At 40.5% G+C, this 14,730-nt stretch overlaps 1 protein-coding gene across 1 annotated transcript in view; it reads right to left on the bottom strand.

Annotated features, from left to right (window-relative positions):
• RELN (reelin) overlaps positions 1 to 14,730 on the bottom strand; it is a 274,215-nt gene that overhangs the window by 12,480 nt on the left and 247,005 nt on the right. Inside the window, exons 47-58 of the mRNA XM_062490818.1 lie at positions 12,973 to 13,113; positions 11,463 to 11,640; positions 9,924 to 10,117; positions 8,573 to 8,829; positions 7,704 to 7,858; positions 6,671 to 6,885; positions 6,217 to 6,394; positions 5,015 to 5,190; positions 3,647 to 3,753; positions 3,003 to 3,245; positions 2,320 to 2,495; positions 696 to 769 (exon numbers count right to left, since the gene is read on the bottom strand). Of these exons, the coding sequence (XP_062346802.1) occupies positions 696 to 769; positions 2,320 to 2,495; positions 3,003 to 3,245; positions 3,647 to 3,753; positions 5,015 to 5,190; positions 6,217 to 6,394; positions 6,671 to 6,885; positions 7,704 to 7,858; positions 8,573 to 8,829; positions 9,924 to 10,117; positions 11,463 to 11,640; positions 12,973 to 13,113 (2,094 nt within the window). The remainder of the gene's footprint in view (positions 1 to 695; positions 770 to 2,319; positions 2,496 to 3,002; positions 3,246 to 3,646; positions 3,754 to 5,014; positions 5,191 to 6,216; positions 6,395 to 6,670; positions 6,886 to 7,703; positions 7,859 to 8,572; positions 8,830 to 9,923; positions 10,118 to 11,462; positions 11,641 to 12,972; positions 13,114 to 14,730) is intronic.

Genomic DNA, 14,730 nt, shown 5'->3' with positions numbered 1-14,730 from the left:
AAAACACGAGAGACTGTCAGCAATAATTTCCATGCTCTAGAGCCACAAATAAACAAGAGGTGAGAGGCCAAAGCACAGGTGCAGCCAGGGAGAATGTTTGCTGTAGAGCCCTTGGTGGTGGTACTCCCAGCAGTGTGGTACATACAGCTGCTCTGGGCTGCATGACAGAAGGATTTATTTAGAAGGCTGCTCCTTAACCTCTTTCTTATGGTGTTCAGAAGAGTCCCAATAGAATTTGCTACATTTTCACCCACAGTTATTTGAGCACAGAATATACTTTCATTTTTACAAATTATATATAGCATGCTGCTACTCTACAGCACGTGAGGCAGTGTTATGGTTAGCTAGTTAAAAGACCAATTTGGAGTTAAGTAACTCCCACTTCATTACAGCTTGATCCTGTATCTTACTAAAAGATTTTCCTGCAAATGTGTTTTCCTGTGAGCACATTTTTAACAGGGACATATTCATTACTGTAACTACAAGCTCAGTGTCATGAATCTGTCAGCATCTGGCATAAATTATAAAGAGAATTTATGGGAGTGATGTAGACAAATCCTAGTGCTTGCACACAGGCTGTGTTCAGATTCTGTTACAACATGAATAGCAAAGCAATTGCTTTAATAAATAGAAGTTCTCTATGTTTTTAATGTCATACTGTTTTTTTCAGGTCTGTGTATTCTGCTGTTATTTACCTGGCATCCTTTGTATACTCCAGCATCACTGAGTGGAGGTCCCCACAAGAATTTGCCTCACAGCCAACCACGATCTATAGCACAAATAAAATCAACTGCTATAACAAGTCAGGTAGACATTTAAAGTGATACATGATCAAGCTATGTTCTCCTTTTTTTGGTTTCTTTATTGGGTGTATGAGGGATTGTCAACTTAGAACTTGGGCAAAATCCATCAAAAGTAAATGGAAAACAAAAGACACCATACTTCAGATACTGTTTTTACTTAAAGAATTTTGCTTCCTTGCTACTGTTATTTCCTAACAGAATCCTAACAATTTCTGAAGTCCAAATTAACTATCTAAACAAACATTGTTTCTGAAACAAGAGATACACTAGTTCCTTGGCATTTCCAGAAGTGAAGCATCTATGAAATTTAAAATTCATAATGATAAACATGTGGACATAAACTTTAAATGAGTCCAATTTAGTAACAGAATTATTCTGGATATATAAAACAATAGACATATTTGTTCCATATTAAAGTAGAAAGATTACAGTGCCCAGTGTACATTACTGATTTGATAATACAATGCTAAATTTCAAAACCAAACAGAAGCCATGCTAGAGCTGAGTTCTTAGTTATGGGGAGAACATCAGAAAAGAAAAGCTTTGCAGTAAGTGTTTAGTAATATGAACTATTAAATGCTGATGGGTTAACATAATTTTGGTCTTAAAATAGAGGAAAAAGATGATAGGCTGGGTAAAATAAGCATCTTGGAGGCAGTCTTGACATTTAGTAGTAAAAAACTTAAGAGACTCCTCTTGTATATAATTTCTTTGGCATGCTGAGTAGGGAAGCAGTTCTCTAGGGATTATATTAGACAGTCAATATAAAATAAGCAGTGATGTTGCGAAAAGGTGAAAATATTGACCAGTGGAAAATGGAAAAATTCTGGAACTATCTTGTCAAACAGAAGAGCAAGGAAAAAACCATAATAAGAAAATGGATTAGTATTTTGATAACTCTATTTTCATGTTAGTTCCTGGCTTATTTTAGGCAGGGTGCTTGGGGAACAGCCAAGAACATTTCTGGAAAACAACCACTCGTTGCCTTTGGCCCTGTGTAGAATTCTACTTTAAATCAAATTAAGATACTCAGAAATGTTTCTCTGATGGTCTAGGTCATATGCCATGACACAAGAAGTAGAAGGGGTGCTTCTGCTTGAACTCACTTGCATTTTCCATATGACACTCTTCTCCAGCTTCTTCTCCTTTACCTTTTCTGTTTCTTCACAAATTAGGGAAAATAACTTATTCTGCATGGCATCTATTCTCATCTTAAAAAATAATTCCTACTGTATCTGATGATCCAGTAATTTCAGGACAAAGGTATTAGACTTCCAATTCCTCTGACTAACCACAAAAGCATACAGACAGTCAGAACATTTTGACATTTTACATTCATGCACCCTTTCTGGTTCTCATTACCTACACTTTATGTTTTCCTTTAATTTCTAGTAAAAAGTCACTATTAATTATTCATCCAATTGAGCATCCTGGTTGGAAGAAGAATAATTTCTGGAGACACGTTAGATGAATTTTCATTGTGTTCTTTACTTTGGAGAGAAAGAACATTTCTTACTTTAAACTGCATCATGTATCCTGGCTGTATAATGAGCTCCCTGGAGGACAGGATGTTGTGTGTTTTATCCTTTTTCTTATTTGGCCAGTAGAGATGGAATGATGGATTTCCACAGAACCCTGCAGTTCTGACTGCATTAGGGTAAAAGCTCCAGTTTTCTTCATGAGAGGTGCCTTCTATTAAGATGAGTTAAATACAATTACTGCATTGTCTTGGTAAACATCAATGCTTAGTAATGAATCCACAGAATCACTAGACAGAGTAGTGATATGGACACTACATTTATGCTATCTGTAATGACACACAGTAAGCTACAAAGAGACATAATAAAAACACTCATCACCAGAGAGGTAATTAAAATGTTTAAATAATAGTACTTTTAAAAAATATGATGAGATGAAAGTATAATACCAGAAATTTAGATGAAATGAGTTGGACCGAAATAATTTTTTTTTCTATATACATGTGCACACATACACATCTGAATATACATATATATAAAATATATATATATATTTACACACTTCTATTAATAGCATGAAGAATCCCATATAAACAGCATTAGTTGACAAAAGGAAAAATTGGCAGAGTTAAAATAAAGTCTGCTTGCAAGCTCACAGGTCTCAGGTAAGACAAGAACATAGAATGCCAGACAACAGATGAGCTGTGGCAGCCCGTTTTACCATCATCAAACGTATCCACCAGCTGGCTGGGGTTGATCTCTGCTCCCCCTATCAGGATGTTGTCCAGAGCCCACTGTGCCCGGTCGGGGCCGGGCACCACGATCCCGTTGCTGAGAGTGAAGGGCTGCCACCAGCGCAGGCGGGTGGTGTTGGTCAGGGCATGCTCGGGGAGGAGGATGTAGTCGTGCCTCACCGAGATGTACTTTTGGTAATCCATCTCGTGCAGCAAAGTCCAGGATATCCCTGGAATGAAAAGATGCAGGTTTAATAATAAAACCAAGCATATGGCAGAATCTTCTAAAGGATTAAAGCAAGATAATAGGAGATAAAAGTAATAGCTGTGGTCTTCTGGTAGAGCTTAACTTCTACGGATAGCTGGCAACTGTTACTCAGTGCAAGGAAAATGGAATAATCAACTTCGGTGGAAGCCACTGATTACTGAAATAAGGCAGGAAGATTATGGAAAACTTCTGAGTAACAGATGGAAATTTTGGATGGGGAAAAAAATCTTGACATGAAAAAAAATAGCTTTACAATTAAGAATTAGCGTTTTATTTTGGATCTCTTGACAACTTCTCAGGTATTCACAGTGGATGGATATAGAACCAAACTGTAGTTCAGCTGTAAATACAGTATGTACTTGCCTCCATCTATGGAATAGTCTAGCAGCACTCCTTCCTTTCTGCAAGTTGGTCTGTGGCATGTTGTCATGTTGTTTTCACTCCCGATCCTCCCCCAGTACTGTAGAAACCTAAGAGTAATTGTATATGATCACATCTGTTAGACTTGCAGAAATAGAGGTTGCTTTCTGTTAACAGACATGCTGAAATTGTTCCAAATGCCAGCCTTTTAAAGCAAGTAACATTGATGCACAAGTACTACAAAGGTTTCCAAAAACACTATCTAGTGATTTTAATGGGAACCTCATGGAATTCAGCTAAGAACTGCCACTGGGAGGGACTAACCCATTGCAAATGTACCAGCTAGGGTCAGACTGGATGGGAGCTGCTTTGCTTAGAGCTCCCTGAGAGTCCTGGTGGAATGGGAGCTCGCCATGTGTTAAGGTGCCCTTGTATCAATGAAGGACATAAAAGAAGTTGATAAACTGAGGCAAGGTCAGTGGAGGACACTGGAATGACTGTAACCAGAGCTCAGAGATAGTGCTCATACACTGAAAATATAGGAAGCTTCAAATGGATTTAATGGGGGTGTGTGTGTGTGTGTGTGTGTGTGTGTGTGTGTGTGTGTGTGTGTGTGTGTATGTGTGTGTGTGTGTAAATCACTCTGAGAGTAACTGAACACTAGTACAAGTGTTCCAGTACAGACAGACAGTAGGATTTCTGTTCTTGGAGGTTTTTACAGATCCAGTGGGAAAAAGTCCTGGACAAACTGGCCCGAATTCAGTGTTACCTGGCTTTGAGCATGAGGTTGGACTAGAGACTCCCTTAGGCCACTTCCATTCTGTGATTCAGCAAACTTGCAGAATTTCAGAAGTCAGAGTGTGTGGCATCATTAAAGCCATATGGTCAAGAGAAATGATGCTGAAGTTGTCTGTGTAATGTCCTTAGGCTGTCTAAACTGACAGAGTTGAACTGGTCTCCTGATAAGTCATCCTTTCCAACACAACAGAAGTGGAATGGATCTTGTGTGGGCACCCAAAAGAGGACAGCCAGCAGAGGTTCTGCTCTGAACTCAGTGAGAGACACGGCTGCTGCCCTGGTGACTGTGTCTTGCCTCTTTGCAGGACAGGAGTTGCTGATTTCTGGACAAAGGGACCTGCTGCTTCACCTGGACACATCAGACCCTTTCCACTGTGCTAGGGTAAGCCTTGCTCTCTGTGACTCATCTGAAAGCACCAGCACCCTGAGAATCATCATCTCCTCAGTGTGTGCCTCAGGCAGGGCTATTCTTGTGGTGGCCTAGGAATTCCCTGAGCTACCAGCTCTGCTGCCTGCTGCTTTGCTGGTGTATGACAGAGCTCCCCATGACGATGACATGGAACCATGACCTACTTTGCCCCCCTCAGGTCCAGATCTTGAGTGACAGCCTGCCTCACAGTTGCACCTCCAAAATACAGAGTTGTGTCTTCTGCGAGAATTCCACACTCGGTACAGGTATTCCCACCTTCTAAGGACATCCATAAATCTGGTTTAATTTCCTCATTGTCAAAGCGCTCTTTCAGGAAGGTCTGTAAGTAAGGTATTTAACATGAAGCACTAGTAAGTAAGATTTTAAGTCTTGATAAACACAGCTGGAACTGACCTAAACGTGTTTGAAGGGCTCAAGAACACTGTAAATTTTTCTCAGGGTGACTGAACATAATCAATTCTGGCTGAATATTTGGCCACTTGAACTGAACTGGCTAAATGTGAAAATATATCTGGGCTGGATTTTAACATACTTGGGAGGTAATGCAGCAAATTAAAATTGGCATGTGCAAGTGAATGAGCATGTTGGGTTTGCGTGGCAAGGTTTTGATAGCAGAGTGCAACAGTGGCTCACTTGTGTATGCATGGGAGAAAACATATTCTATATCCTTCCTCAGCAAAACCAGCAATCCTGGCATTAAGGAGTTAGCAGTAAAACTCCCCTAGAATTGCTACAGTTTTATCCCAAGTGTCCTTAATATGATGGATACATTATTAATTAAAAATTGCAAACAGACAGTAATATTTGTTCATGTAGTTAGGATTTCAGATGAAAACCAGAAGGTTATAATAATTTAAATTACATGATAACTGGAAAGTTAGTTACTTTTAACTTTTAAATTATCAATATCTAACTAGAGTCCTCTTTCTTGTTACGGGGTAACATGAGTAACAGCCAGATGAATTAATTTTTAAATTTTATGCCATTTTTTTTTATTCCCTACTTCAGCAAGCTCTTCCACAGTAAAGACAATCTTTCTATTTTGTTCAAATACAACCATATGTGCAAGGGTGATTTACATCCTATAATGATGATTAAAAGATGAACAGTGAACTTTATCACAGCTTTTTCAGGCTAAGTGTTATTTTCAAAGCAACAAACCTATTCTTGAATAATGCAGTAATAGTTTTGTTAAAACACTGATGAAAGGGCTGAAAATGGATTTGACTGTCTTCAGGCTGATGGGAAACAAAGCTAAATTTCCAGTAACCTCAATCTCTCCTCTCTCTCCTTCCCAGTCAAACACATGCCAAAATTCATTATTTGAAACATGCAATAAAATTACCTTCAGTGTCTGGGTCAGGTAGCAGTTTGGACCCGAATACCCAGGATCACAGATGCATTGCTCATTCAGGCAGTCTCCATGACCTCTGCAGTTTTCCAGACAACCAGGGCCCAGATAGAAATTATCAATGGCCCACTGCATATCTGAGTATTTCTGGTAGAACCGAAACCTCACAGGACTAGATATAAAGCAATGAAGAAAACCAAACATAGGTATGAAACAACTTTGCTCAATTGAAGAAAAGTGATTAAACACAATATAATCATGACTCTACTCTCTTCCGAGTAGTGGAAGTATCCATTGAAATAGATTTTTTTTATATATCCATAGTGTAATGAACATGAATGCTACTATTCTGCAATTTCCTTGAAAGAAAATCAATAGGCAGATGTCCTGATGTGTTTCCAGGAAGGTATTGAATCCAAGACAAAATGAGTAGCAAATTTGTACTTACTTGCCCACAAGGCTTTCAGGCAGTGTGTAAGTTACTCTTTTCCATCCTTTTGTGGGAAAGAAGACAGATGGCTGTGAGACACTCCCAGAACATTTTGGATCAGCTGGTAAGCATTGAGGTACTAAGTAACTCCAGCTAACGCCAAAGTCAGTGGAGTACTGCACATGGACCTGATTTTGTGCAAGTTTTTCTGAGGTTTTACATCCAACAGAAACCTAATAAAGAAGAGACCATCAGTAATAAAGAATTAATTGTGGTGGAGGAGTTTAAAGAAAGTATATGAGCCAGAAAACAGACTGCAGAATTTTTCTTGAAATGATGGCAGTAACAGTGTATGGTACCTGTATAGTACCAGTCACCTGGAGATCTCTGGTATTCTCAAGACTGAGAACAGACACCATATTGTGAATTTGATTTTCTTCTAGATAGCTCACACTTCTAGATTTCCAGATTTTGACACTCAGGCCTTAAACCCCAGTACCACATACCAAATTAAGTCAATATCTCCTCCCACACAACCTGAGATTTGAATATTTCAGAGGCGGCCAAAGATTAAGGAGACCACCTTTATGGATGGATGTGCAAAGGGTTCTTGCAATTTCTGTATATTGCTGCATTATTTCCTTAATTTAGGTAAAGGGGTGTACGAAAGCCAGTTTGGGTGCAGGTTTGATGTGAGTACATGACAACACAGGAGCAGAGTGAACTACTACTGAACTACTACTGTGGAGCTGCTTTTCCCTCACCAGCAGCTGTAATAATAGACACCTGGGAGATGTGCAATATCCTTATTACATGATGTCCATGGAATTGCAGTGCTGGAAGAGAAGAATGTGTCACCTCTGAGAACAGCCTGTGGTATTAAAGCTGACCAACACAGAGTAAGTGAGAAAAATGAGGATGGCCTAATAAGATTTTTCCCAGCAGGGAATGGCTCCTGTGTAGGCCTATACATCATCCTTCTTCCTGAAAGATCTACTTAGACCTGGAACAAAACGTGGTTTGGAATAATTGTACTGCAGACAGATTTTACCTTGAACTGCATAATCCAGCCTTCTGTAGGAGTCAGGTCGTGGGTGACTGCATAGACCTCTCTGCCATCGTGGCTCCCACAGATCATGACACCATCAGGAGAATCACAAAATCTCTCAATTGAGCAATCATCATGGAATAACCAGTGTTCATTCACTTGAAAATAAATGGCAATGTCAGTAATATACAGGGGCAATATAAATTAAACAGGGAGTAGTGTTAACCACAAAAGGTGATTCATGGCTTTATTTTTCAGCCTACATGAGAATTATTTAGTATTGCTCCTGAGAATGTCAGTATCCCATTGTTCCCACATAAATATGTATTACATTATGTATTACCCCTCTTATTACCCCTTTTACTACTCTCTTTCATAAGCATTACAGCATTATTTTTTAATGTTCAAGAATTAAGGATCTGAGACTTAAAATACAAACTTCTATGGTACTGAACATTTTGGGAGAGCCTTTTAATGGGTGTTGCCTACATGTGTGCAAAAAGTCTAACCCAGCACTGGTAGCTGTTAAGCCTTATAAACATAAAGAAATGCATCTTCTACAAAATTTAGTTGTAAAATGTAATTTCACTTCCTTAAAGAAAAGTTTAAAAGGGGAACAGACACTTAGAATTTTTTGCTAAGAATAACCTGGCACTTCTTAAAAAAGTTACTTTTTTTCCCCCCTTTTAAAATAAATTAACCTTCTAAACAAATCCACACAGTTAAAAAGCTGCATTACATCTTTTCATTTTGCTTATATAATGCAATATAGCAATGGGACCGCCATCACAGTGAGACAAAGATTCCGGCGCTCAGCACGATCTGCAAATCACTGCACTGGCTTCTTGCTGCTGAACGGAGCATTGGTTCACCTGTGGTTTTGTCCTCCGTGGCCATGTCGAAGGCGATCCTGCCGGCGGGCCCCGCGTCGGCCGGGGAGCGCTCGTGCTGCGGCAGGGGAGCGCTGCTGAAGGTGTCGAGCATCACCGTCCTCTGGTCGGCTGAGCCCGAGATCAGCACGTTGTCGATGGCCCAGTCGTTCTGGTCCAGCCCGTCGTGCTTGGGCTGCCACCAACGGAAGCGTGTCCCGATGGTTTTGGCATCGTAGGGAAGGAGGATGTTCACAAAGCTGGAATGGAAGGTGGAAGTTAGTTGTAGGAAAGCTGAAGAAGGAGGATACTTTGCAATGCTCTGTGCTGGGTGTTTTGAACAAGTCCGTTCACGATGTTTCCTAGAATACATGGGATTTGGGAAAGAGGAAAAAGACCGCTCTAGCCTATATTCCTCTAGGAGATATTGCTGAAAGAAAAATCTTTCTTTACTCCCAGCATCATCCCTGGGACAGGGGCTCAGAAGTGGGAAGGGTCAGCACCCAGACTGTGGTGTGGTTTGAACCACCTGCTCCCGCTGTCCTTATGGGACTGAATGCAATGGTCTGGACTAGCAGGATATGGCTATAAGGTCTTAAATAAGGGAAGTGTTAAGAAGGAGAATATGGAAGTAAAATGAAGATTGCTTTTTTCAACCTGGAGCCGTTCAGCAGATAGCACCATTCCAGTACAATTTTACCTGTTCCACTGCAACAGTAGACAATAGTACACTGAAATCTCATGTCCAGTTAAAGTGCTACTGATATCTTGGTGTGCTCAAAAAAAACCCAAATAATGGGTCCCTCACATCTCCATTTTCTGTGAATCTTTTAAATCAGTCAGTGAGGAAAATGTCAGCTCACATATATGCATGTTTTGAATGTCACAAGCATCTGAGAGTAGGGCTTGAGTGTATCCATCCTTTTGATAGAAAACTGCAGAAATGCAGTTTCTCCTCTCCACACCATTTTATAACTAAGGTACAACAATCGGTGATTTTATGATCTTGCCAATAAGAAAATAGATTGCAAAGGTTAGCAACTTTTAAGAACAGGATGGACATCACTACAGCAGCTGTTAATTTAGCTTTCCACAACCATTTACAAATCTACCAGGCTACTACAGGTTTCTAGCTATTCTTGTATTTCTGGCCTAGGAGCTGCACAAATGCTGATGCTCTCAGTACATGGACCAAGGCCATCATAAACACCTGTAGGACTGTATAAGCTGAACTCGTAAGGACCTGACCTCTAAACCACAGCAGTAATATATCCCACAGGTTCTGGTGAAACATTCAAGACCACTTAACGTTTGCAGAGAAATTTACACAGACAGAAAGAAGGTATCTACAAACCCAGGCTTGCTGAATTGATCGTAGAAAATTTCCATTAAGAGGCTCCAGGTGATTCCTCCATTCACAGAATACTCCAGCAGTACTCCTTGGTTGCGGTTATTAGGAGTTATCAGACATCCATACATGAAATAAAACTGGATGAATTCTGCACTGGTGAGGTTCAAATCCACTGTAACTAACATACGGCTGCAGCCCTTATAAGCAATGAAAAAATATGTTGGCTGGTGTTATCTAGCAAAACTTATATTCATAAAAATGTTAGACTATGCAGTCACTATTAATGTGGATTCATGCTGCAAAAATTTTAAAATTGTACAAAATTTTATTAATTACTACAAAGGTAAAGCTACAACAGAACTATATATATATATATGCTTTTCCTGAAGACATACTTTCAATTATGTTTCATCTTAAAAATTCCTGTTGTGTATTTTTATATATTGCTACTTTTACCTTCAATTTTGCAACATTCATGTATTTACCTTCCTTCTTAATACAAAAGTTGCAGAAACCCATGCCTCCATTGTAAATCATGAGGTTTTCCGTGCAGAATTAATGAATCACTGATTATATGCCAATAACTTTTTCAAGCCATCAAATGGCAAAGCAATTTTAGTATGTGTGTTTGCCACAATACCTTATCTATTTCACATTGCTTAGTCTGTTAGTTGGTGTCTACTTAGTTCTACTGGAATGAAGTGGAAATGTAATGCTTCTGTTAGTTTATTTTAGAAAACTTTCATCAGTTTGAACTTAGTTATAAATTTGACAGAAGAGATCTACAGGCATAAATTTTACATGCTTCTAAAAGACTATTTCCGTATTTCTTATAATCCTGATGTTATCTGTTAGCAAATTGTAGTTCAGCAGCAGTCAGGGTTATATACCTACATATGTATCTAACCTAGGAAATTTTACTGTGAGCTTACTCTGAAAACACCCATCTGTGAGACATCTGAAGGATGAGGTTACATGTGGGTGCAATGTGCTCTAGGGTGACCCTGCCTGAGCAGGGAGGTTGATGACCCCCATGGCCTCTTCCAACCTGACCCATTCTGTGTTTCTGTGACTCTGTATTGTCAAGGACCATGTGCAAGTTATACAAGTGCAAATAGCTAGTTATTAATTTACCTCTGCAGTCTGATTAGAAGCCACACAAACTCTGGTCTGGAAGTTTTAAGTGCTCTAAGGAGGGTCTTGGGAAGAAAATTAAGTCTACATACTTATAGAGTGCTTTAACCTATGAGCTCCACTTTCAAAGGCCCCTCTACAGCTCCTCTCAGGAGCCACACACACTGTATCTCGTTTTCCTGGCTGCAGCATAGCAAGGAACACGTTATCAGCTTTCCTGGAGTGTTCCTGCCTGACCCTAGTCTGTAGAACCTGTTTGACTTCGACCTTCAGCCAGGCAAAGGATTTAACTTTAAAAAATATTTGATACGTCTGATACGTTATGCTGTCATTTTCTTCATGCCCCGCTGTTTAACTTTTAACACCAGTCCCATTTATAGTGTCAAGTGGAGCGAGCTGGACACACACCCCGCTGAAGTGGAGAGCCATCCCAGAGGCCACGGCCCCGCAGACCGTGCTCAGTTTGCCGCCGTTCACCGTCAGCCAGTTCTGGGGTGAGGGGGAGCGGTTGAAGTTGTCTTTCAGCTGTGTTGGAAGGGGAGTCTCTGGCTCATCACAGTACAGCCCACTCCAGTGCTCGTCGCAGCTGCAGAGCAGAACAAATGCACAAATCAGCTGGCAAAAGCTCTGCGTGGAGGTTTAATCAGTGCCATGTTATTAAGGTACCATCTTATTCTGCATAGAGGCATCATTTACTGGTGCACAACTGGTACGTGGGGGTTCCAAACATCTGGCGTTTTGTAGTTAATATGAAACAAAAATGACTTTTTTGAAGGCTCAGTATTATGAATCGTTCAAGCTTCTAATACAGGGTACAGTCCCAAATAGTAAAAGCAGTAAAATGCATTGTGCTTGGATAAATAAACCAACAGAATGTGCCAAGCCTAAAAATGTCCTGCTAATGTTAAAGTTCAAGTTTCTGTAAAATTTTAGTAGATGGGTGCTTTCTCACCCATATAGTTCTCCTTTTTTTTTAAATCTGAAAAATGTTCTTGTAATGTGTCAGAGACTGGATAACAGCTTGGAGCTGTGTTCTGCTACTATGAGATTTTACCAGGGATATTGTGTCTTGTTACTTGAGTGTTGTCAGGATAGAGGAGAACACAATAATATGTCTATTCTGCAGTGAAATATATTTCTAAAAATACAGTCACAGTGCAATTATACAACCATTCTCCCATTTCTGCTGCCACTTGTGGCTGAAAAAAAAGCAATACACCCATCTGGAAGGTATTTCTCTCTTGCCAAGACAGGCAAATCTGGGGGTTGTTGTTTGCTAGCTTTCCAGGACTTTATGTGGATTGTTATGCAAAGAGTTTGAGGATCAAGCCAGTCTGCCTCTCCTGGCAAAACATATCATGGAGCAGAGTCATCAGACCATCAAGATAATACCAGTCAAAAAGCAAAATCTGGCCTTGTGAAGAACTGGCATACATCCTGCTTAGTGGATACATCCCACCTCCAGCCCAGGTTCTCTGCACACAGCACCATGCTCAGAGCACAGGGACGAGGTGTGAAATCCCTTGGGAATAAGGGGAACATATTCTCGGAAGCTCCAGAACTGTCTGTCCCTAGAGGGACATGCAAACTCAAGGGGTACCCTCTCCCTGTGTAGTGGGAGGGGAATTGATGCAGCAGAGTCAAGAGCAGAGGTGATGCATTGCCACTGAGAAAAGGACTGTCTGCTTTGGCCATGGAGCATGAGCAGTCAGAGATCTGGTAGAACCAGCCCCTGCAGTTCCCTTTCTGCTTGTTACTTCTATTCCCAAGTGGCCTCAGTGCCCTGCTCAGTTTTAACAGCAAAATCCACCTTCCTTTGTAGAATTGAATCACAGTTTTCCCTGCAAATTGATCAGAATGACAGAGGGGGAGTGAAATGCTACAGCCCTGGGCAGGGCAGGGAACAGATGGCACTTACACACAGTTGTCTTGCGTGCATTTCCCATGGCCACTGCACATGTCTATGCAGCCATCCCCAATGTAGACATTATCGATTGCCCACGTTTGCTGCTTGTCGAAAGGAGCAGGCTGGTGCCAGCGGAAACGAGTTGCTTGGGACCTTGGGAAAGAAAGAAAAACAGAATTCTCTATTATCTAGCTAAGGTAATATCTATTTTGATTGAAAGGAAATGCTAGTCTTGAGGCTAGGCTCAAATCTTTTGGGAGATTTGTTTGATACCAGCATGACCCAGGGCCGGTTTCTGACAATGACAACATCCCTCCAAGAAAAGGGTGCCCACATTTTGAGAACAGAACAAAGCATGGGTGCTTGGTACCAAGCTGAGAGCGTGGGAGGTAGGAAATGGATCACCAGTGAAAGCAAAGCAAGCGGGCCATGGCTGGTGCAGTGGAGAGGAAGGTAGGGAGAAGGTGGCACTCCCAGTTGGAAGCTCAGGCTTACCTGAGCTGGGGCATAACCATGTCCCAGCACAGATCCAAACCTGAGGGATAGATAGGAGCTGGATCAAGCCAGAATAATCCAAACCTTCCAAGTTTCATCCTGAGCCAGTCAACACGTCCAAGTCAACAACTTCACCTGACTTTTTCCTCTATTAATTCTCCCAACTACACTTACGTAAGAGCAGCTCTAGGGAGTGGGTTGGGGACAAGTGAGAAGGCCCATGCAGAGCTTGCAGCATGACCCTGGCTTTGCAGTTTCTTTCCAGCCAGGGCTTGGCTAGAAATGCTAAGAAATTATCTGTAGTGTGATCCTACTCAGTAAATTATATACATTTTGTTGATTAAAATGAGTAGAGTGAGTAGATGAATTTCTGTAACTATGAATTCAGCTAAGCTGTATTTTGCAATACAGCAGTAGATGGCAGCATTGAACTTTTTGTAGTCTGTTTTCTTTTGACACTCAAAGAGAAATCACAATTATTATGAACACCAAAAACAAATAAAGAGCAAAATCCCCCAAAAATATTCAGTGTTAAAATGGACCTCATATGATAAGGTCATTATTCTCTCATGAATTATTTCTTTATGAAAATGCTGCATGAGGTGAATAAAAACACATGTTTATCCAAAGAGAAATCTACTGCTCTGAGCTCAGCTCAGCTGCTCACCAAGCAGCATTTTAAAAACAGATATAAAAATTGTGAGGAAGTCCTTTCAGAATAAAGACAAGCACCTAAATGTTACACTGCCTGCTTTGGTTGGGCACTTCACTAAAAATTAATGAAGCTGATGGTCCTGTCAGAAGCTCTGTATTTAAAATCAGCTCCAAGTTAGAAGTGAGTGTCCATTGTCTTCTCAAGGCCAGAGGTGTGGTAAAAATTATATTGCATCTAGACTAAAAGGCCTATTAGCTGCAGTGTTCTTATCCAAAAGCTTAACGTCTCTCCTGCTTATGAGATAAGGTTGTAATGACCTCTCTCATAGAATGCCTAACTCAATAACTTTGGGAAATGGTATTGCTTGAGCCAAAAAATACAATTATGGGATTGGACAGAAGTGCAATTTTTGGCTCAGTAGGGCATCAGACTTCTTGTGATAAATACTGCTCAAAAAACTTTTCAGTCTTAAAATCACAGTTATTTATAAACCTGAGTTTATCTCAGATGGTAGCTTCCTTTCAGGTCCAAATTCAAGTGGTTTGGATCACCAATCCCAGCCCTGATTTATCCCATTCAACCCCAGAAAGACGACTGCGAACACAAATTTACAGTCTTTG

This window comes from Cinclus cinclus, chromosome 4 (genome assembly GCF_963662255.1).
Source record: "Cinclus cinclus chromosome 4, bCinCin1.1, whole genome shotgun sequence".
In the NCBI taxonomy this organism is placed as follows: Eukaryota; Metazoa; Chordata; class Aves; order Passeriformes; family Cinclidae; genus Cinclus; species Cinclus cinclus.
Note: the sequence above shows the minus strand (reverse complement) of the source record. Positions and strands in the feature narration are given on the sequence as shown.